General features: G+C 38.8%; 1 protein-coding gene across 10 annotated transcripts in view; it reads right to left on the bottom strand.

Annotated features, from left to right (window-relative positions):
* Positions 1–22,688, bottom strand: part of LTBP1 (latent transforming growth factor beta binding protein 1) — a 175,142-nt gene that overhangs the window by 85,270 nt on the left and 67,184 nt on the right. For all 10 annotated transcript variants that reach the window (XM_033144486.1, XM_033144487.1, XM_033144488.1 and 7 more), the window contains 4 exons: positions 21,411–21,635; positions 20,079–20,356; positions 5,207–5,309; positions 2,550–2,621 (listed from right to left, as the gene is read on the bottom strand). In XM_033144486.1, the coding sequence (XP_033000377.1) occupies positions 2,550–2,621; positions 5,207–5,309; positions 20,079–20,356; positions 21,411–21,635 (678 nt within the window). The remainder of the gene's footprint in view (positions 1–2,549; positions 2,622–5,206; positions 5,310–20,078; positions 20,357–21,410; positions 21,636–22,688) is intronic.

Raw genomic sequence — 22,688 nt, 5'->3', positions numbered from 1 at the left:
AATGGAGACTCAGAAATGGATTTTTGTTCCTGTATAAGACTGACTGGATGGCTGCACCATGACATGAGGATCAAGACAGAAGTAATGCCTCCTAAGTGTCTGACTACGGCCCAGAAATCAAAAGCATCACACACAACTCCCACTTCCGTCTCACATGAGCATTCCCCTCCTTATTTTCAATCTCAGTGCAAACTGTGGTTAGAATTACATCTGTACCAATATTACTGCTATCCACTGTGATACCAAACCACAGTTTGCAAACCCATGCCTAACTATCACTGCAAACATGATCACTTTACCATCAATATGTACTGTATTATTTCTGCATGGGATAGTCACTTCCCTACACCCACATTGTAAAGAATAAAAATGAATGTCATTTGTGTTTAGTAACCATGCACAAGTCACCTGTCCAGAATTTCTTACTTTTTAGAAAACTCTTTTATCACAGGATAATATTCAGTACTGTACTAGTCTTACTCAGAGTATACCGACAGAAGTTAATGGACATGACTACTTTTGATTCGTTTTAGTGAGTTCTAGTCAACTAACTTTTACTCAGAGCTGACAAACTGAAATCCATCTCATATGTGGTCACCCTTTGTAAAGAATTAAACCATAGTCACAAAGCAAGTTTCTCTCTTCCATAATGCACACTAATCATTCCCACTTAATTGCCAAATGGGTCTACTTTGAGTACGGCTAACGTTGACTGTCACTCAAATATAAGGTGGTTCGGGGGGGGGGGGAGAAAATAGTGGTTTTCCTACTAAAACCACCACCATCCAGGTACTTATCCAGTTCTCAAGTGCACACATTTTTTAAGAGAGCGTTCTATTGGCAAAATGCTTTCCTCCTGAAAATGAAAAGCCAAGCCTTTCACCAGCTGTTCTTTTAATTCAGCTTCTCTTTTCCGTTAATAAAAACATATCAAAATGCATTTCCCTCTTCCTTTTCAGTATTAAAAAGGCAGAAAAATACAGTGCAATCCCCCTTAAATATTGTTAACCCACTCCTTAATACGACCGATATACTTCGTGCCCAGACAGACATTAGAAGCTGCATGTAATGCTCTGATCAATATTTATGTACTTACTATTTACAATACATATACACTGCCCTTCATCCCATTTGGATTTCAAAATATGAAGTCTAATATAAACATGTTCATTTGGGTTTCACAGCAGCTTAGGATTTACCTGTGCATGTATAACCAAAACATTTATTCAACTGAAGGACAATTGTTACATTGCTGAAGGAAGAGAGAAATCTTGGTTAGATAACCTACAATGTACTACTAAACTGTTAAAACTTAATCTGCAAACAGACGGTTCTTTGTTGTTCACAACACACATCAGTGAGAGATTTGTTTCATTGCATTAGTTCACTGAAATGAAAGGAAATAATCAGGAGGTGGTTGTTAATCATGCTGCTACCACATATGGTTTGTAAACGGAGATGGCTTTTGATTGAAGAAACATTAGAGCAATTAGATGTTTAGAGAAGTCTCCAAGATGGGGAGACTTAGATGTTCTGCAGGAGAGAAGAAAGCATTCTTTTCCTTCGGCTGCCCTGAATGTGCTATTAGCTGTCTGGTGGCAGGATGGCCATGGAATTGCTTTGAAAATACAGTACCTAAAATATTTGCTCTGAAAGAGATTTATCCATTCTAGAGACATAAGGCCACCTTCGCTATTGATACTCAAATGGCCAAACCACTTGGTTGTCTCTGGCCTGTGCTTTCTTTTGTAACATGTGATTCTGTTTGATGTACTTTGTAACACAGGAAACAGTAGTTTCAAATTTTGATTGGGGGTAGTTATTTGTATTGTATGACCTGACTATTAACATCTTCCATTATTTCCAATTCCAGGGTCAATTCAAAGAGCTAGTCATTACCTTTAAACTACTAATGGTTTAAGACTAGAACATCCAATTCTGCATGTACCACCAGTACCATAAGCTCAGTTAGTAGGTACTCAGAGGTACACAGAAATGGGCTGTCTCCATAGGGGCACTCAGACTCCGGAATTTCCTTACAAAGCAGTTCTACTTTCTGATGGTATTCCATCATGAGATAAAACTAATTTAATTCTGGCTTGTGTGAATTCCTAAACTCACTATATATTTTTTCTTAATATGTGTCAGTGTATAGTGATTTTAATTATGTTGACTTTAAGATGACTTGATGTTGTTATTGGGAATGGACAGGTGGATTATAAATATTTCCAACAATAAATGCAAATGATGAGCCATATAAGTCTTGAGTGATTTCATTTACCAAACGGGCAATATTTTCTACTTAATTACAACTAACATAACTCCCCCCCCTGCAAATGAAACTGACAGAACAGATTTACTCATAGTATGCCATTTAAGTAAATTGAGAAATGCACACAATTTATTTTAGCTCAACAGAATTACTCAAAACTATGGGTGGGGAACCCGCGGCCCTCCAGATGTTGGGCTACAACTATCTGCAGTTGAACCACATCTGTAGAGCCACAGAACCCCATTCCTGCTCAAAACAAATGCAGAAAACATCTTACCTTGACAAAAAGTAGCATTAATTCTTTTGTAACCTTGTGGACAATCCACCACTTGGCTATATCCAGGGTAAGCTAAATTTGAAGATTAAAAAAAAAAAAACATGAGTAAATTAACAAGTGATCCAATCCTCCAAACCAGCGTCTAGAAGGTTAGGAAAGTGCCATGAGTTCAAGTGCTCCCCCTTCTTTGTCTGCGCTCAAACACGTTGAGTCCTTCCTCTATGCTGTTCTAAGCCTTGCTTGCCATGATATCTGAAACAGGTGATTATGGTTAACGGTAAGTTATAAAACTAGGTTTGCAACCTTATTAAAAACCATTGTTGAGGCATTCCATGCCAAATCAACCAAATCTGGCACATGCAGGTTACATCATGCTGTTGAAATTTTGAAGAGCCATTGCACATGTTGAAATGAATGCCCACAACCTATACAGTGGTACCTCGGGTTACATACGCTTCAGGTTACAGACTCCGCTAACCCAGAAATAATGCTTCAGGTTAAGAACGTTGCTTCAGGATAAGAACAGAAATCATGCTCTGGTGGCGCAGCGGCAGCGGGAGGTCCCATTAGCTAAAGTGGTGCTTCAGGTTAAGAACAGTTTCAGGTTAAGAACGAATTAAGTACTTAACCAGAGGTACCACCGGCACACAATTTCTGTGCTCATCCTGAGGTAAAGTTCTTAACCCAAGGTACTACTTCCGCATTAGTGGAGTCTGTAACCCAAGGTGTTTGTAACCTGAGGTACCACTATACGTGTATGAGAAAGAGAGTGAGAGAAAGGTTTACAAGGGCAGGGCCACATCTCTCTGAAAACTTGTGCAAGGTCACATTTCCCATAAAGTCTGTGTTCATTCTATTTGCCATAGAATGAGATGCATTCTACCTACAGTTATCTTTAAGGGTTCATTTTGAAACCCATGATCTCTTTTTAAAAAGTAGTGTGCTATGTGCCAAAAGTAGCTTAATTAGAGCAGAGAACAATGGCCCAACATTTATAACGTTTCCACCCCCCCCCCAGTTATTTTTGCACCCATTTGCTTGGATCTTATGGACCACAGGTACACTGCAACATTTTTGTTGCAGCACTCTCTATTTAAAACTCTTTTTAGAGGTCTACCTCCACATATCCACACTCCAATCTGCGCGTAACGTACTTTGGTAAGCAGGGATCATTTGAACAACTATTGCAGTCTGAGGAAGAATGTGGGGTTAAACAACTTTATTGTTTAAAGTACTCCAGGGTTGGTTGTGGCAGAAGGAAAGGATCCATGCACTGGGCAGCCCAACTACTGACCCAATATCTCCCTCCAGCCCACCTGCTGAAAGCAGGAGAAGTTGCCAATGGAAAGTTTCCACCATGGTGTGGGCCAGACAGTTGGGCACAGCAGCAAAGTTGGTTTGTGGTACCTGCTCCCCACAAGCTATGGCTGAGGTCTTAGCATGCCTCACCCAAGACCCCTTATGGACATCCGCTATGGGTCCTGCCCAATGACAAAGTTGTGATGAATGTGGGCATTACAAAAATGACACTATCAAGGTAGCCACTAGCACTGGCCAATCTGAACCATGGATAAATGTCTTTATGGCTCTTTCAATCAGTAGCCAATATCCATCCAGAGAAAGAATCAATCTAACAAAGTGAGAGAAGGGGGATCGGGTGGCGGTGTGAACATGGGTGCAGCTGTGGCCCAGGTTTCCTTTGCAGACCAGGCTGCAGACCAGAGAAAAGCAGTCTCCAACCTGGTCCACACCCAGGTCCTGCCCTTGCTGCTGAATGGCCCCTAGGGCCAGCTCAAGCCTGAACTGTGGCATCACCACTTTGCAGGGAACAGTCCGTTCCCCCTCTGCCAGCCATGCCGGAAGTGCAACACCACCCACCACAGAGAGGCTGCAAACCTGCGTTTTCATACTTTGCAGCATCAAAATGCATTAAATAATCATGTTGATCATCACTTAGTACAACATGCACAATTCGGTCCCATATTGGCATTATAAAAATATGTCAATCTCATGGCAAGGTCATGAAGCTCAAAACCATAAAAGATTCCAAGGAAAGCCTCCTTTCATCCAACATGATTACAGTTTGACAAGTAACACAACTTTAGTAAAGGAAAACGTCAAAATGTCATGGGAAGAAGGCGACCCTGAATCAGCATCCTGTGAATGAGTCAACTACCAGGCAAGGATACCAGCTTAATGTCAAAAGTGTTAACAGCTTACTCAGTTTCCTCTTAGTGCTTATTTGGGATCTATGAAATGAGAGCATTTGCTCATCTTCATAGGAAATTAGTAAGCACATTAATGTTTTCTTTCTTTTTTTGCAAATTGACAAAGGAGATTAAGACTGAAGCCAAATACAAGAAGCAGGAAATCTCTTTTTGTTAGCCATTGCATTATGAGTGAACATACTTCCATGCTTGTGAACACCACACTAATTACTTAAATGGGTACTGTTTCTGTTCCTACCATTGCCAAACACTAATTGCCTTCCTAAAAAACAATAGCAGCGTACAGCGCTATTTTTTTAAAACTCAAAGCTTTACTCATAGCCCTATGTCCCAATGTTGAAAAGGATATACATATGTTTACATTTGCTTTAAAGCTGCTACATTATAGTGCAGAACAGTAAGATGAAAACAAATCTGAAAAACACTTACCTGGTTTCTTTGGACATTTTTGGCATTTGTTAAAGCCCCAGGAAGTACCCACAGTCCCACAGCAATCTTCTTGTTTTGAGAGACCAGGGAGTGCTTTACCACACTAGGAAAAACAAGTTGAGAAACCTCAGGTTAGTGCTGCTGAAAGATACAACATATCTAGAACGTTGCTGCTTTAAAATCACCATGACATAATTTCACCCGAGTACAGAGAAGCCAACGCTGGTCCTTAAGTTACATCATAGCCTAGGCACAGTTACTGATAGCACTTTCTTTGTGCTAGTCTTCAAAGAGCTACTTCTCCATGACTTGGTCCTATGCTGCCACCGTAAAGTTTTTAAGTTGAAACCGCCTTTAGGCCTGCCCATGTGGTTCTTCTGATGTTTAATCGTTACTGTAGTGGCATGAGACAAAGCAATAAAAAAGCAGTTAAGAATGTAAGAAGCGCCTGTTGAATCAGGCCAATGGCCCTTCTAGACCAGGAATCCTGTTCTCACAGTGGCCGATCAGATACATGTGGGAACCCTGCAAGCAGGACCTGACCACAACAGCAATTTCCCTTCCTGCAGTTTCCAGCAACTGGCATTCAGAAGAATTACTGCCTCCAACTGTGGAGGCGGAGCATAGTCATCATGGCTAGTACCACTGCAGTGCCAGCCTGCCCATAAGGCAGAAGTAAACACATGGTGGAAGCTGAAGAGGTGGTTGTCCCTGTTGGTGCCTTGCCCACCCCACCAATAGCAGAGAAGCAGCATGCCGCCAGAAAGGGAGGTGGCAGGACATTCCCGTTTTACCTCAGGCAGTGAAACAGGAGGCGCTGCCCCAGAGCCAATGATAGACTTATCTTCCATTAACTTGTCTAGGGCTCTTTCAAAGCCTTCCAGGTTGCTTCCTGTAGTAGTGAGTTTCATAGTTTAACTGTGTGAAAAAGTACTTTTCAAAAATCTGTTCCTATTATCATTGTGGCAAAATCAGACCGGTTACTACACCCCATAAAGCAGACTGAATTGAACCAAGGCTTGGTCTTGGTTACAGCTCATAGTTATCTAGGACCTTAACCATGAACCTCTGTTCAGATGACATACTAAACAAAAAGGACTATGGAGGACATGTGAATATCATGCAAAATGTGAATGACAAATGAAGCAATTTATCATTAAGCAGCAAATTTCCAACCTATTCATTATTCATAGCAATCCAAATATTCCCTTATAAAAGTATATGAAATTCATCTCCTTCATCGTTCTTATAAGGAAGAAACCATGTTATTATAATTTCTTCCCTGTCAGCCCCTATATTGCATTTTACATTAAAATGGTTCTAGTTACTTAAGTCACTGCCAAGTTTATGCTCTGTTTATTGCTCCATTGCTGGACTGAAAAGACAGACACACCCTTTCTTCTCTCTGGATAACTTACATGTAGAGCTGAGACAGACCTAAAAACTTAAATTCAATTTTGAATTCACAACCGCAAAATAAGCCCTTGAAAGTATCTGTTTTTGGCCTTTTCACCAAGAAACATCAGCTTACTACCCAAAGATTTTAAATGTCATCACAAAGGTCATTTCCCCTGCCCTACAGCCAACTTTTCAAAATCTTAAATTTCTGCATTTCAAAAGCCAGGTATTTAAGTGAAAATATTCAAGTCTCCTAATTAGAGATGGCTTGTTAACATTTATAGTCAGATATGATTATTATGAATGCAAGATGTTCACTGAACTTCAAATTCCAGCGATAAGCCACACTGCCCCTAGTTTTAACAAATTAGTAGGACAAAATGGTTGAATGATGGACATGCATATCTAAATGCTTCCATTGCCACCAACTCAAAAGCATCTGATCAAAATTGATTAGAAGAAGAAGAGTTTGGATTTGATATCCTGCTTTATCACTACCCAAAGGAGTCTCAAAGCGGCTAACATTCTCATTTCCCTTCCTCCCCCACAACAAACACTCTGTGAGATGAGTGGGGCTGAGAGATTTCAAAGAAGTGTGACTAGCCCAAGGTCACCCAGCAGCTGCATGTGGAGGAGCGGAGACGCGAACCCGGTTCCCCAGATTACGAGTCTACCGCTCTTAACCACTACACCACACTGGCTCACACTGAGTGACAATGATACTGATCTGATACTCAGATACTGAGTGGTAACTCATTCTATCAGTTTTAGGATTTCTACTTGCACAACAGAACTTCTGCCCCCTTCCCCTTCCCCTGTGCACCTTCTGAATTTGTGCTGATGTTTCCTTATCCCCCTGGAGGACACTGACCATTGTTTTCAAGATTATAGGTTAAATCCAGACTTTTTCTTCTGTGAAAATAAGAGACTGAGATCCAACGGAGGCTCCCACTGCAGAAATGGGATGAGTTCATTTCTGCTGAGTCCCTTTTCTCCCAGTGGCTGCCAAAAGCAGACAATATGATAGAATTCCAATTAGATTGTGATAACTTTCAGAAGGATGTTTGCATATTGTGTGATTGGGTAACAGATTGAAATCCAACACGTCTGCAAAGTCATTCACGTTGCGACAAAAATAAAATAAAATTCTATAGCTACATTAGCTATAATTACTCAGGGGAAAATATTTTGGGTTTCAGTATGTTGGTCACTCCATTAATCAAACAGCATATTGAAGCTATGATAAAGAAAATATCAGTTCTTGGAGTTACTGTGAAAGAAACTGTGTATGAAATGGTTTATTGTTGTTTCATTTTATCGTACAAATTTTTAATTTTGTTGAAGGCTACCCTGAGGACTCAGTTATAGGGCACCCTATAAATATGCAAAACAAATAGATAAGTGGGGTTACACCACAGCAGACTTTAACTGTTTGTTAAGAGTATATGTCAGAAGAACAAGTGTGTTTCCAAGTGGATGGCAGCAGAATGACCTCTTGTGGAAGGTACCAGTGAAACAAATTTTTCCTGCCTGTGTTTTCTGAACACTGTATGGAAAAGAACATCATGACTCTGACCTCTGAAGGGTTTGTAAGTAAACAATTTTAACTTACCAAACTTGTGGTCTTTTTCTATTCTAAGGGGAGTGGGAAACTTTGGAAGGAACTTACAAGGGTATATTTTAAAGGTCTAACATCCTATATATCCACACTTTGCTACATATTTTGTGATTTTAAATCTCTGCTGGGCTTCTCTCACCAAAGAGTACTTGCCCCAAACTTGGATCTTGGCTTCCAGTTAATTCTCCTTTTGATATCTATTTTTCTTTCCCAACTAACACCTATATCACAAAATACAAATGGTCTCTGAATTAGGGAAACCAGCTCTTTTGCTCTGATAATGTGGGAAGAGAATCAAGAAACTGGGCACAACATTGGATAGGCTCATACGTTACTATGAAAGAAGACATCCCAAAATGGAATTGCATGCTCTGTCAGACATATTGAGATGAGTTTATGGTCCTTATAATTGGAATCCATTAACATTTGGGGCAGTTAGACATAATCTGCAAGGGGAAACTAGACTTTTGTTGTTTAGCCAGCTATTTACAAGCATTAAAGTAATCTTGCCTGACATGCTTGATGGGAGGATTTAAAATCATGCTGTGCAGATACCTCAAGTTACAAAGAGTGAAAAGGAGGGCAAACAGGAAGCAGACCAACTGGCACATTCCATAAAGGAGCACAGTGCTGCAGAATGGGAGGATCGGCTGCATTACAGAATATGGGGTCAATTTGTCTGATTTGGTTGTGGATATTTTCTTCAAGCACACAGGAAGCAGGCTTGCTGATCTGCTAAGCCTCAAGGTTATTGTTGTTTACAAACAAGCTATCATGGTACCTCTGGCTTCTTGTAATGCACTTGAAAAGCACAGAAAGATGCAACTATGAGTACTAAATTCAAAACAGGAAATATAATGATACTGTATCGCAAATGTAAGGCTTTGGTGCTTACCTAGGTTATCCTGTTTAAGGTAAAGTGTAACCCTAAATCTACACAGGATGGACAGGGCATACCAGAAGGCCAACAAAAGGGTGGAATTTTGTGTAGATTCATATAGGAAGTAAGCACTGATACAGAGTACCAGTACATAACCAGAGAAGTCAGTGTGGTTTTGATGGATCAGTGAAATGACTTATTGGAGGGAACTATAAATTTGGGAACTCTTTGAAAACCCTTTGGCATGAAAAGGAAGCCAGCCAATCTGGTCCCTTGTTCTAAAACATAGTCCACTGCCTGACATCCCTTCTTTACTGCTGCACCCACAAGTATTGCTAGCCCATATTATACTGCCTGTATTGTTGGTTTCTACTACTCTTTCATTTCTCTTGAACCGTTTGTTCCTGTCTTAGTTTCATGTGTGTATGTGGTAAATGTTACCCACTATTATTGGCCAGTATCTTTTGAAGTGTTCATTAGAGAATAAAATTTGAGGCGGTACAAATGCAGGCAAAATTTAAAGCCTTAGCCGTAGATTTGAAGTTTACTGCCAAAAACACTCATGCAATGAGCAATAATGAATTTGATTCATCCACTTCACATTTTTCAATGGTTGAAATCTGAAGGTTTATTTTATTGTCTGAGTGGGTAGTACTAAATGTTCTCAGGCTTAATCACTGGTGTTTCTGTGAACCATCCAGAGTCTTGGAATTTTGTAGCTTCTGCTTGTCATATTCTACAGATGGAAGAGATTTTCATTCTGTGAAATAGACCGGTCTTAAAGCTAAATTCTGTTTTGACTGACTCAATTTTGGACAGATCTACAAGTAATAAACAATGTTGCCTTTTGTACAACCAGTACTGGGCCCTTGGGATAGAGAAGACTCAAATAAAGACAAATAAATTATAAGGTAAAGTATGAATTGTGCCATATTTGTCTACCATTCTTCACTATTTGAATAGCTGTCTTCCATCAGTAAAAAGGATGCTTTTATATTGCACTGCATTTTGGTGCTTAAACTCTTACGGAAATAATTTTTGAAATTCGCTCCTAACCAATTCCTCAAAAGCTCCTGAAATCTTATAAATACCACATTTTTAACTTTAAAAAGATGATGACATATGACTTAAAGAGGACAGACAATTTTTTAAAGTGTCAAACATTTTTGACACAGAATGAGATCCATAAAATAAGGTTATTTTCCTATTATTTATTAGATTTATTACCTGCCCTTCACCTAAGGTCCCAGGTTACAACAAATAAACAATATAACTGAAAACACAATAAAACCAGCCAACCACACACAACAATCATCAGGTTAATTTGCAGTGTTCAGGAATGTCACAAAAATACTTTCAACTGTCACGAAGCCAGGGTAAACTGGTGAGTCTTCAGCATAAAGCAGAGGGTGAAAAAGTATGATATCAGATGCCCCTCTGAGGGAGTTCCTCAGTGTTGAGGTTTACCACAGAGCCTTTCCTGAGCCACCAACTCCTCAAGCTGCCAAGAGTAGTGGAACAACCAAGAGGGCCTCCTTTACTGACCAACACCCAGGATGGAATGCAAGGAGGGAGGCAGCCTTTCAAATATTTTGGGCGCGAGCATCTTGAATTGGTCTCAGAAATAAACTGGCAACCAGTGCAGCTGCTTTAGAACAGAAGTTATATGAATTCTAGATGTAAATCTGGCTGTTATCAGAGCATGGACTGCTGCTTAGTTGTGACACCCTCCCCATCAAATCCCTTATATAGGAGGTCCACCTGGTTAGTTTGCTGAAGAGCTTGACTCCCAGTAGTAGTTAAGATCAACAGAGGAGCCCCTCCTGGCACTTTCTCTACCCTCAGAAGCTTGTGGGAGACAAAAGGGCAATTTCTGTGGCAGCCCCGAAGCTGGGAAGCTTTTTGTTGAATGCTGAAGATTCATCTCTTTACCCTGGCCATTGACACCTGTGAGCTATATTTTTAGGACTCACACTGGCTGTGGTTGTGATTTGTTTTAAATTGTTTTAATGTTGTATTTTACATGGTTGCGACTTGCCCTGGGATCTCACGGTGAAGAGTAAGTAACAAAATAAAATAGTGATAGTGATAATATTAGCAGCAGCAGTGATGATGATGATGACAATAATAATAATAGTAATAATAATAATAATAATAATAATAATAATAATAATAATAATAATACACTCTTATTTAAAAAGGCTCTCTGTTGGCTGCCACTGATTTTAATTTTGGCTATGGTTGGCTGATCAATACATATAATATTTATTAGGTTTTATCATGTTTGCATTTTTCTCTTTAACTAGTTGTGAACCTAAGCAGGTGATCCGATATCTAAGCTAGCTGGCGAGACACACATTTTTTTGGGGGGGGAGTTTTTTATGGCATGTAAGGGCCACCCCATTTAGTGTCAACAGAGGTTGCTGCTGTTGGCATTGTGCTGCACTACTCGTGAAAGGAGGCAGACTGAACCGCTGGATTGTACCAGTTCTGAGACCCTAAACTTATGGTGGTGCCTTAGTTCCACAGTTCACAGGACTGGGCCAGTGATATCTGAATACTCTGAATATAAAATGGATCATTTAGTAATAAACTAAACTGCTGTGGAAGTTAAGTTTAATATATGACCTCAATTTTGGTTTAGGTGTGGTATCACTTGCACTGATGTTGAAAATTATTGCTTATGAAATTGTAACTGTTGCACATTTCCACATAAAAACCATAAGCAGGGATATATCCAGCACACAATCATTTGGGAATTTAAGTTTGCTACCATAAAGATTTAAAAAAACAAAAACAAAAAACTGTCAACAGTAAAGCTATTGTACTGATCCCATAGCGCTGATGAGAATCTAAAGTTAGAAGAAACAGATCGACTGATTAGTGTAAAGCAGGAGATTAAGATCGAAACATTGCTTGCGGGACAAGGAAGCAGGAATCCCGGCATCATTTCAAGCTATTCCAGTCTGTTATCAAGTCAGGCACTGCCACCAGTGACTGGCTGCCTAAAAGGAGGCAGAACATTGCCCACGCCCAAGTCTCTCCATCTGTTTCAGCACAGCTAAGCGAGTTCAGGAAAGGGCTCTCACCATGATGAACAGCGTCACAGCAGTGCCAAACCACACTGGCTGTGAGGATCAGAAAGCCTTGGTGGATTCCTGCAGTTTTGTGACCCATCTACTGCCTTTTGTTGTGTGTTTTTATTTAAACACCATAATAATATAGTCAACGATAAAGTGATATTACATGATTGAATGGCGTTGAAATCAATGTTTTGTCTGTGAAGTAAGCCATCGTGACCTTAAGATTCAGCTCAGAAGCTATACATTTCGCGTACCACAATAATGTCAGTTCCAAGGTGAACAGACACACCCATGAACTTTCCGCAGAGCAGGCAAAGTCATTTCCCTCATTTTTCATTTTAAAATACATAAAGTGCAAAGACTTGTTTAGCTGTATTGCTGATAAAATTATGGTATTTCCTTACTGAATAACTGATTGTTATGCTGAAGAATACCAACCAATACAACACTGGCTCATAAACCTATACAGTCTCAGATGAAGAGGAGAGAAACCCTTAAATATTTCCAGATTTTCTCAAGAACTTGTACAGCATTTGTTTTGGCTTCCATTGAACATTCTTCTTAAGCCAGCAACAATCACCGCATTTTCCTTTATCAACTAATTAAAACAGTGTTTGATGCTTTTGCTATTTGATACATATTTAATCCTCTGATATTATGGAGCACTGATATGGCAAAGTAAACATATCCATGCAGATTTCTGACAGTGTTTGCTTAAGACCTCCTGAAACCAAGCCCTGAGCTTCAAGGAATTCCAGGCAATTATAACTATTCTACTTTATGAGATATTTTGACTACTCTTGAGGAAAAGTGCTTCAAAAAGTGCAAAGCATCTGATTTTACTTGAAGAATAATATTTTAAAAAATAATAACAATGGTAAATTACAATGTAACAGTTTGAAATATAGTTGGGAGACCAATGAAATGAATATTATTTGCCTTCCCTACGAAATGTTTGCAAAACCTGCCTGCAAATGGACAGATCTTTCCTCAAAGCATGTACATTACCAAGTACATGCCAGTATATTACTAAGCTAGGTTCAAAATATTGCTGTTAGTGTACAAAGTCCTCAGTGATCTAGAACCAGGTTACTGAAAGGGCTGCCTTTCCAACGGCTTGACCTCACCCCCAAAGGCACACTCCACCATTGTCTCCCGAGGCACACCGATGCCAACCAGTTACATGCAGCTTAAGTAAATTGTGTGGTCCTCAGTAATGAAAACCCCTGCATTAAATAAATTAAATTAATACTATCCAATTTAAGCAACATCAGTGGCTACACCCAAATGCAGCAATTATAGCCAAACAGATGCAAATATGATTATTTTTTTTAACAGCCTTAATACATAAACTCTTGACACATGGTAGACATATGTATTAAATTATACTTCTCCTACATTCAAGCATCCCATAACAATTTCAACACTCATTAATCATGTGGAAAATTAATAGGGCACACATTAGCAGTACAAACTTTATTGTCTGTATCACTGATGCTATAAACATATTTTGAGGAATAACAAGATATTGTATGTCATAATAAAGGCATTTTTATTAGAATTAAAATGAAAAGCAGCTGAAAGGGGAGGGAGTCAAGGAAAAGAAACATAAACTTGCTTGTTTGCTTGCTTTTAATAAGACTCAGTTGACCAGTGCTCTAAGCTGCCAGACTTCTTGGCTTCCAAAAAGACTCAAAGTATAGGCATGGAGTTGACCAATATTCTTAATGGTACGGGGAAAACCAGCCTGTGGACTACAATTGAATTACTTTTGGATCATAGCTGCTGCAAATACATTTTCCAATGCCAACAAAACTGTATGACAGCCAACAAATTTTAAAATATGAAACACTGTGCCGCCTCCTTAAAGGAAACACATCAAGGCTCCAAAAAAGAAAAATGCTGTACACCTGCATGAAAAGGAAGTACCATCCCAAAGCAGTTTCCTTTCCTCTTATTCATTTTTTTAACCTCCAACCCTATATTCCCTCCCCCCTCACACCCCAATACCAAATGAACTGACAAACTCACAAACTGATGGCACACAAATGTTGTGTTCACAATTTCTGCTTTTGAATTCCAATTCCCCATTGGCCCTATGCACTTCACTCTTCTCAACATCCCATGAAACCAAGAACCATTCTGTTGTGTATTAAATAAGATATTCTGTCAGCCGGGTAGAGTAATGTCATTGGTCAATATAAAGAGTACAATCACAATCCACAGCCTGATTGGGTCCCGCCGGAAAGTTTGAATATTATTGGCTCCCGCTAAAATGTATCTTTTCCCTCTGTCCCAATGTGTCTATAAATAGAGCTTTCCCTACCCCCTATTCCCCAGTCTTGTCCTATCCTTACAATAAAGAGCTGTTCACTAAGAAGTGTTGCTGGACTTATTGCTACCAGAACCCACGACACAACACATTCATTTGATTTGATATCTGTATGCTGCTTTTCCAAAACAAAGATGCACTCAAAGTGATTCACAAGTATGAACTGTTACCAATATAACCATATGACAATATCAGTAGGCGGAAGCAGACAATTCAATAAAAATAATTATGCAGTTCAACACAAAATGGGGAATGGGAAGAAATTTGTTTATTTCATATTTAAATGTAAGCCTACCTGATCCATACTTTCCAAAATACTGGTAATACACAAACTAAAACACAGGTATCCTTCAAAATTTGCACTTCCTCAATTTTGTTTATGTACTTCTCCAACCATATAATGCATCCAAAAATGTGTGTATTACAGAAAGCTTCACACACAAAAATGTGGAAAAATGCCTTCTATTAGGGAAATCTGCATCCAAAAAAGTATTTATTAGGTGACATGCATCTGAAAGTGCATAGAAATTTTCATGCGGACTTCTAAAAAAGTTAAATCACAAACAGATGTCAAAAAGGGGTGAAGTAAAGATTAGAAAATTGAGAAATTGAGAAACCAAAAGGGTCAGATTTATCCATCCCTAATATAAAAGTATAATTCAAAAATAATGTGTAAGGAACAACCCAGTTCTGACTGACACAATCCCTCTGTGTAAAGCATTACCGGTATATTACCGGTATTCTATGGGGAATAAATCAGCCATTTGATTCTCTACCTGCAATCTGAAATGGCAAATCCAGGAGCAGTTTCACCACAGCTATTTGTCTTAGCCAGCCCTTAAAAGATGTCTTAGCCAGCCCTTAAAAGATGTTTAATACAAGTCAGTAGTGATTTGAGGTAACAGCCAGCATGTTACCATCCTGTCAGTTCTGTACTGCAGCATCCATAGTTCATATTGATTATGAATGCACAGTTCAGATCCAATTATTTATTTCACTCAGAAACTATAGCTTACTAATGAGCATAAACATTTAGTGCAAAGCATAAATAGTTTTTTTGTTTTTTTAAAAAAGCTTCTACCACATACACAAATGAGAGCGCATTCTATCAATAACCAACACAAAGAAACCTTCCATATCAGAAGAATCAGGGAACAGACAAGTCAAGTATATAGGAATTAACAAGGTCCACTTGCAGTTTGAGCTAATGCAAAAGTAGCCAACTTCTGTAAAAATTCTGTTGGCAAAAAGTAGACAATTTCTGTGTAATTCTGTTGGCATCATTTGCCAGCAAAAAAAACAACCTGAATTTCGTAAGGTGGGCTAATTCTCATTTCCCTTCAATGGAGCAGAAAGAAATTTATCACAGTTAGGGAATATTTCAATAATTAGATAAAATATCGATGTCACCAACACCACAAAGGGAGATATGATTATTTAAGCTGCAATGGTATACCGACTTTCCACTGTTCCACTACCAACTTTTGTAGGCGGAATTACCCAATTTATCCCAAGATACTAAACAAAGATGGAGTGGGCAGGGTGGAAGAAGCATTAAAATTCTAATTTTAAAATGAAACTGCTAGACTTAGGAAAAGTATTCAAATGGGTTTTCTTATGAACAGCTCAGTTATTCAAGTGCAGCCTGAATTTGTGGAACAGGGTAAGCATCCAATGAAAAGAATATGCATTTGGTGCTGTCTTGGCACCAATCAAATGCGGTGAATAATTGACTCCATACCAAATGGCATAGTGTCTAACATTTCTTAATTTTATACAAACCTGCCTCTGTGGGTTTGGTTTCTAACTGTAATTCTTTCTATGCACAACTGCCTGTGCAACATGTGCTCTATCCAACCTCTTCTCCATACATATTCTACACCAGACGGGAGTAATAATTTTAACAGTATTGCATCAAGACAGTCTCCTAGCAGACCACTTTGTTGTGCAACCCTTCTTCCCAAATGGAATCCAGGGGAAAACTGATTGAACAGGCTTTGTTAGAGCAGGGAGATCAAAGTCAAATAGGATGGCATGACAAACACTCTCTGGTACAAGTGTAATTTGACCAGTGGCACACAGTGACCCTGAGCTAAGAAGCAACATGTTTTCCTCCTGTACAGAGGTGTTCCCCCCCCCCACATGTGGAGAACATACAGTAACAGAAGTATCTGACCGAGACATTAGGCTTTACATTTTACAGTTCTGCCTTGGAGTGCTTGTGATGTTAATAGACGAAGAGTGTTGATTATTCCTGAAAGCTCTAGCTGGAACTATGCCAGAAGCAGAAATCTACGTGTGTGTCATTTTTCAGCAGGAAGGGTGTAGATAAGGATAAAATCAAGGGAAACAGGCAAAAGAACCACTAGAACTCATGGTCAGATTAAGGAAATAAAAATTTTGCTTTTCATTTCTTTTAGATTAATCACAGATGAATCGTAGAGCGTTAAAATGTAATGGCTTCCATCACCTGCTGAATTACCAAGCAGGTCACTAAAGGCCATAATTATTCAAGTTTATATTTCCCTGCTTTCTGGGATTTGTTTCTCCCTCCCAATCCTTTTTCCTTCTGCGCCATATTTTAGATTGCAAGCCTGAGGGTAAGAAGAAGAAGAAGAAGAGTTTGGATTTGATATCCCGCTTTTCACTACCCGAAGGAGTCTCAAAGCGGCTAACATTCTCCTTTCCCTTCCTCCCCCACAACAAACACTCTGTGAGGTGAGTGGGGCTGAGAGACTTCAAAGAAGTGTGACTAGCCCAAGGTCACCCAGCAACTGCATGTGGAGGAGTGGAGACGCGAACCCGGTTCCCCAGATAACGAGTCTACCGCTCTTAACCACTACACCACACTGGCTCTCTGGGTAGTGACTCTCTTATGTTGGTCCCTTTGCATAGGCTGAATATTAGGGCAAAGATGCTTTAAATAAATAAATCCTGTTTACAGAAGGAAAAAGGAAACTCGTGTTTAAGAATGACACATAATGCAGTCCATCAAAATATTATACAATATCATGGATGGTTTCTAATACTTGAAGACTGGAAATATCCAAATTAGATCATCCAAAATGGAGTTAAGATTGTTCCAGAATATAAGCACAAATAGAAATAGTACTAATGTCTTCAGACACAAGACTATGGTATATATTTACAACACATTATATAAATTAAGAATTTAATAAACACAACACTTTTGAAATGCTGGATAGAAGTTGCAAGACTAATCCGGTCTTGCAATAGATTATATACTTTGCCAAGACATACACATGCATTACATTACCAGTCTCGTTTGCAGACAGTAAAATCACCTCTGATCCCAAAGTAATTAATAAAACATTTTTGAGCACCGAATCTAACTTAAGAAATCCACCATGTAAGAAAATACATAAACACTGACAACTGCTGAGCAAAGCAGTATTATGGAGATTACCCAGCAGATATAAACATATGAAGTGATTACATTAAATGAATACGAAATGGGGAGGCGGGGTTGGTAACCCATATATGTTCCAACCAGTTGCATCAGAGCAAATATTAAATATGTCAAGAAAATAAATTCATCTGTTTATCTTGAGAAGTCATCCAAATCTTAGTAAGATATTAATATTAAAATGGTCTCAAGGTAATACAAATAGAATTTGGGATTTCTCTCACTACACACAAAACCAAAATATTCTAGAAGATTACATGAAAAGTTCTGGATCAAATTTAAATGCTATTAGAGCAATTAATTGGGGGCAGAAGACCAGAGTCAGGGTGGTAATGGAAAGTTTCCAAAACTAAATCCCTGCACTTCTTACAGCTTTCAGATCATCCTTCTTCAGTATTCACTCTACAATATCTACAATATTTGTCTGATTGCAAGTCTAAACAGATTTAGCTGTACTGTATATATTGATGCACCATTAATATTTTTGTTGACATATGTGGGAGCTGTGAACTCCAGTTTTTGCAACAGTCAGACCATCTCCATATACCCCCAATTGCACACAGAGTTGCCTACATTACAGTGAAGGGGATTACGAATCTATGTAAACATTTTGGAGGGAGTTTTGGATTGGTATCCATGTGTGAGAGATTACTCTTCTAAAGTAATAATTTATTTATATATGTATAGGTGTGAAGAGGTTACTATATTTCATAGATACTAGGATTTGCCTACAAAAAAAGGAATTTAGTTCAGTAACAACTGCACTTAAAAAACTGGAAGAGCAAAATCAAATCCACAAAATGAATTCTGACATGGCAAGATGGCCCATGTTGTTGCCATTGAACACCTGGCTTTTAGGCCTACCTGCAGTATGCCAATTTTTCTTTTCTTTTTTGAAATAGCTTAAATTGCCCTTCTGGAATTAATGAATAAAATGTTCGAAACAAGTTCTCTTCCCTCTCGGCTTACCCGTGCTCACCTCTATACTGTATTCTCTCTTTAGTTTCCCCTATTGTAGCCTCTTTATTCTTTGCCATTTTTTTTCCTTTGGGTACTTTCACAGAGCCAACATTGGCGCCAAGCCCAGGGCTTACTTTGTGCCAGATGTATTCCGTAAACATGCATCAAGATGGCAATTGGATAGTGAGATGATGGTAAAGTTCATACTGGGACTTTCCAGTAAATCTTATGCTATTTCCCCCATTTCCAACTTCTCTTTCTTAAGCTTTATTTTCTCTTCTCTTCTCTTTTGAATATAATTTCTATGGAATAATAACCTCTGATTGTAATACTCTAAGCTTTATGATGATACTAATATTCTGAGCTGTGCACTGAGATTCAAGGGGTTCAAAAGATTAATAGTACTAAGGTCTTCTAACAAAATTGTTGGGAGACCGCCTGGCCCTCCAGATGTTTTTGGACTCCAACTACTATCTGCCACAGCCAACAGGACCAGTTAGGAGGGATGGTGGGAGTTGTTCAACAACAGCTGGAAGGCCATGGGCTCCTCATCCCTGCTCTAAACCAAGAAATATACTCTTCAAGACTATTCAAGGTTAATTATGCAATTCATAGAATAGTAGGTCAAATGCTAGTTATCACACTCTTCTCAGATCTAAGAGCAAACAAGAGTAAAAATTTCAGGCATCATATATTCCCATTCAGAATGTCCAGTCCCTACAGCCTTTCTGGAAGGATCAACAGCAGTAGATTCCAATTCATCTCTCAAAGTTGTATGTACATAAAGCTGATACTTTGTCAACTGCAGTGATACCAGGACGCTTCATAGAACAATTCAATGCATTGAAGATAGCCTCATTCAAAGGAGTCAGATTTGGACTGGACCCATTGTACTTCAAAAGCAATTGTCTAATTTATGTGAATTAACATGCTTAATAAAAAACACCCACACCCCCAGGATAGGCCCTAAACCATTTGCCCAATAAGTTAAATCAATAATGGCAAACAGCAGAGGTTTCTTAATTAGGAACTCTCTCCTGAAGGAAAGCCTGCCAGAACCCAAACCTTTACACTTTTGTGAGACCTATATTAAACACTTGTATTCAGACATAAGTTCTAAAACATGAATGGGTTACCAACTGATTCCCTAACCAATAATATTTACATTTCTTACCTGTGTCCCTATAGTCTCCTGAAAGCATCGCCCAAGCTGGGTTTTAGCAGAAATAGGGTACACATGAGAAATAGGATGCTGGTGAGAGTAGGTTGAATGCACTTTCTGGGTCTTCTGAAATGGTAGACTTTGATAAGAAACCTGGGAATGTCCTGATTGGGATGGCTTTGCCTTCTGTCCTGTTGATGTGCTATCAATCCTTGAAACCTGGTGAAAGTGCACTGAAGCTTCAGGGGGATGTTTCACATGGATGTTCACAATGTTAGGAGGAAATTTCACTGGAAAAAGAAGCAGAAGGGAAAATATAGAAAATCTCCAAACAAGGAAGGTTGTTTTTAAACTCCGCTAATACAAAAAAGGGGTGTGTGTGAAATGGACTTGCCCATTTCAAAAAAGATGAAGGGGATCCCCACTGTGACAGTGAGGAAGCAAGTGTGTTCCTAGAGTTGTTTCTTGAGGCCCTACAGAGACTCTTTTGGGAATAGAGTGTGAAATTTGGAACTTCTGATTTACAACCATAGAAGGGGTGCAAAGAAAAATGGATGGGCTCCCATCTGTCATTTGAACCTGTCATTTCAGCCCCAAAGTAGCTATTGATCTACCTGAACTGAGAACTCTGTGAAATCCCAAAACAAAGAGAAAAATATCACTAGCTACATGAAAGAGCAGGGAAGGCTACTCTAAAAAAAAAAGGTTTTGTGATTAGCAGTCTTAATATTCACTGGGAGAGCAGGATTATTTTAATCAACAGCTGCTGACTTGCTTTAAAAATTCAGTGTTAAGTATAGACTCTTCTCTGGGTAATACGTGCTGTAGCTTCAACCTTACATACGAAAATGACATCACAGCTGTCAACTAGCAGCTATAATCTAAGTGCACTTTTGACCTACCATGATCATCATCATCCAGCAATGTTCAACCAATTTTAAATGATCAAAGTAAATACGGTGCTTTCATATGGTCTCTCTTACATATTCCTGGATTCCTATCTGACAACCAAGATAATAAAAAGGCAAACAAAGTCCAACAGAAGGAAAATGTATTTTCTAAAGAGACGGGGATAACATCTCAGACGACAGTTCCATTTTGAAAGTGAGATTCTTTATTTTTTTTGCTTCGGAATGAATGAAAATACCTTATCAAACAGCCTTTCAAGAACTTTTCCTTTTAATTCTCTGAACTTTCTAAGGAAAATAGCATTCTGTCATTCAGATAGGCTCAGAATTTCAGCTATGTTTAAAGCTATGTGGACAGATGTTATGACTGTCTCTGGTAGTCTGGCAGCCAAAATATAAAAAAGTAAAACCACAGCCAATAGGGAAAATCATTTACCTTTTACTCCTTGCTGCCCAGGCATAGTCAGTGGTAAAGTATGTGTGGAATGGATGACATGCGATCCCACGGCCTTGTTTGCTTGCTGAGGATTATGATAAAATTTTGGAGCATTGCCACTCTGCACTGGGATCTGACAAAGTTTACCAGTGTAATTAGGAGGGCACTGGCACTTATCTCTTGAACTACACTGGCCTCCATTCATGCAAGGAAGGTGGCAAATAACTGAAAGAAGAAAGAAAAACAGAGAGAGATTGGTGTTAATTTCTCTTCAGTCACATTTTTAGTACTGTCACCTATTCAATCATCCTGTTTAATGACTGGCAGGCATATCCTCCCTTGTGTGACTTTCACCATTTGCCAGAATGAATCTTTTTTACTTGAAACATAATTTTCAGCGCCTAGCAAAGCACAGCATGTCATATATTCATGGAATGTTACATTTGCAATAATTCTACAAGGCACTATATACTGTACCTAACTTTCAGAGACTCCATTGCCAAGTACACTTATTTTTAAGTAAACACCACTGAAAGTCTCTCACCCATTCAACCACCTGCATCTCAGGATATGATTGTTGCACAGAGACTGCATGGCCGAATGCATAGTAAAATTGCTAATTTGAGATATAAGAAGCAAGTCTTTGAATTTTACCTGTAGCATAACTATTGAGAAATATGTAGCAAGTGCTTAATAGCACTGCTTAGAACTCGCATTTTATCTCTTTTAGGAGATTGGGGGGGGCAATATTGTGGCGGTCCTGAATCCCATAGTTAAGGAGCAAGTTGTGCAAATGTAGAGAACCAACATGTGAGATAGCAGAGAGAACACGAAGAGCAAGTGCACACCAGTGTCTTTCTGCTACTATAAAAGGCCAGTATCTGATGAAGAATGTGCATGTTTTCTACTAGAGGAGAATTCCAACTGAGACACATAATTCACTAGACTTATAAAAAGACTGGTGAAATAAACTATTGGATAGGCTGCATAGCAGAAATTTTTTTTTTAATATGCACATATTGCCATATATGTACTATTAGATCTTTAAGATATGTCAAACACAAATGATTTTAAAGTCAGGACTGCAAATATTTATTTATTAGTTTGATATTATTTCTAAATGTAATAGCAAATGTCGTACTAAATATAGAACCAACAGCCATCCTATTTTTCTTCTTATTCTGGACATGAATGAAAACAGTACGAAGTGGTTGAACAATGGATGATCACAAAAATACTCAGTACAGCGATCATCACTTCTTTTGTTTTTTTTTGTAA

This window comes from Lacerta agilis, chromosome 3, assembly GCF_009819535.1.
Source record: "Lacerta agilis isolate rLacAgi1 chromosome 3, rLacAgi1.pri, whole genome shotgun sequence".
NCBI classification, from domain to species: domain Eukaryota; kingdom Metazoa; phylum Chordata; class Lepidosauria; order Squamata; family Lacertidae; genus Lacerta; species Lacerta agilis.
Note: the sequence above shows the minus strand (reverse complement) of the source record. Positions and strands in the feature narration are given on the sequence as shown.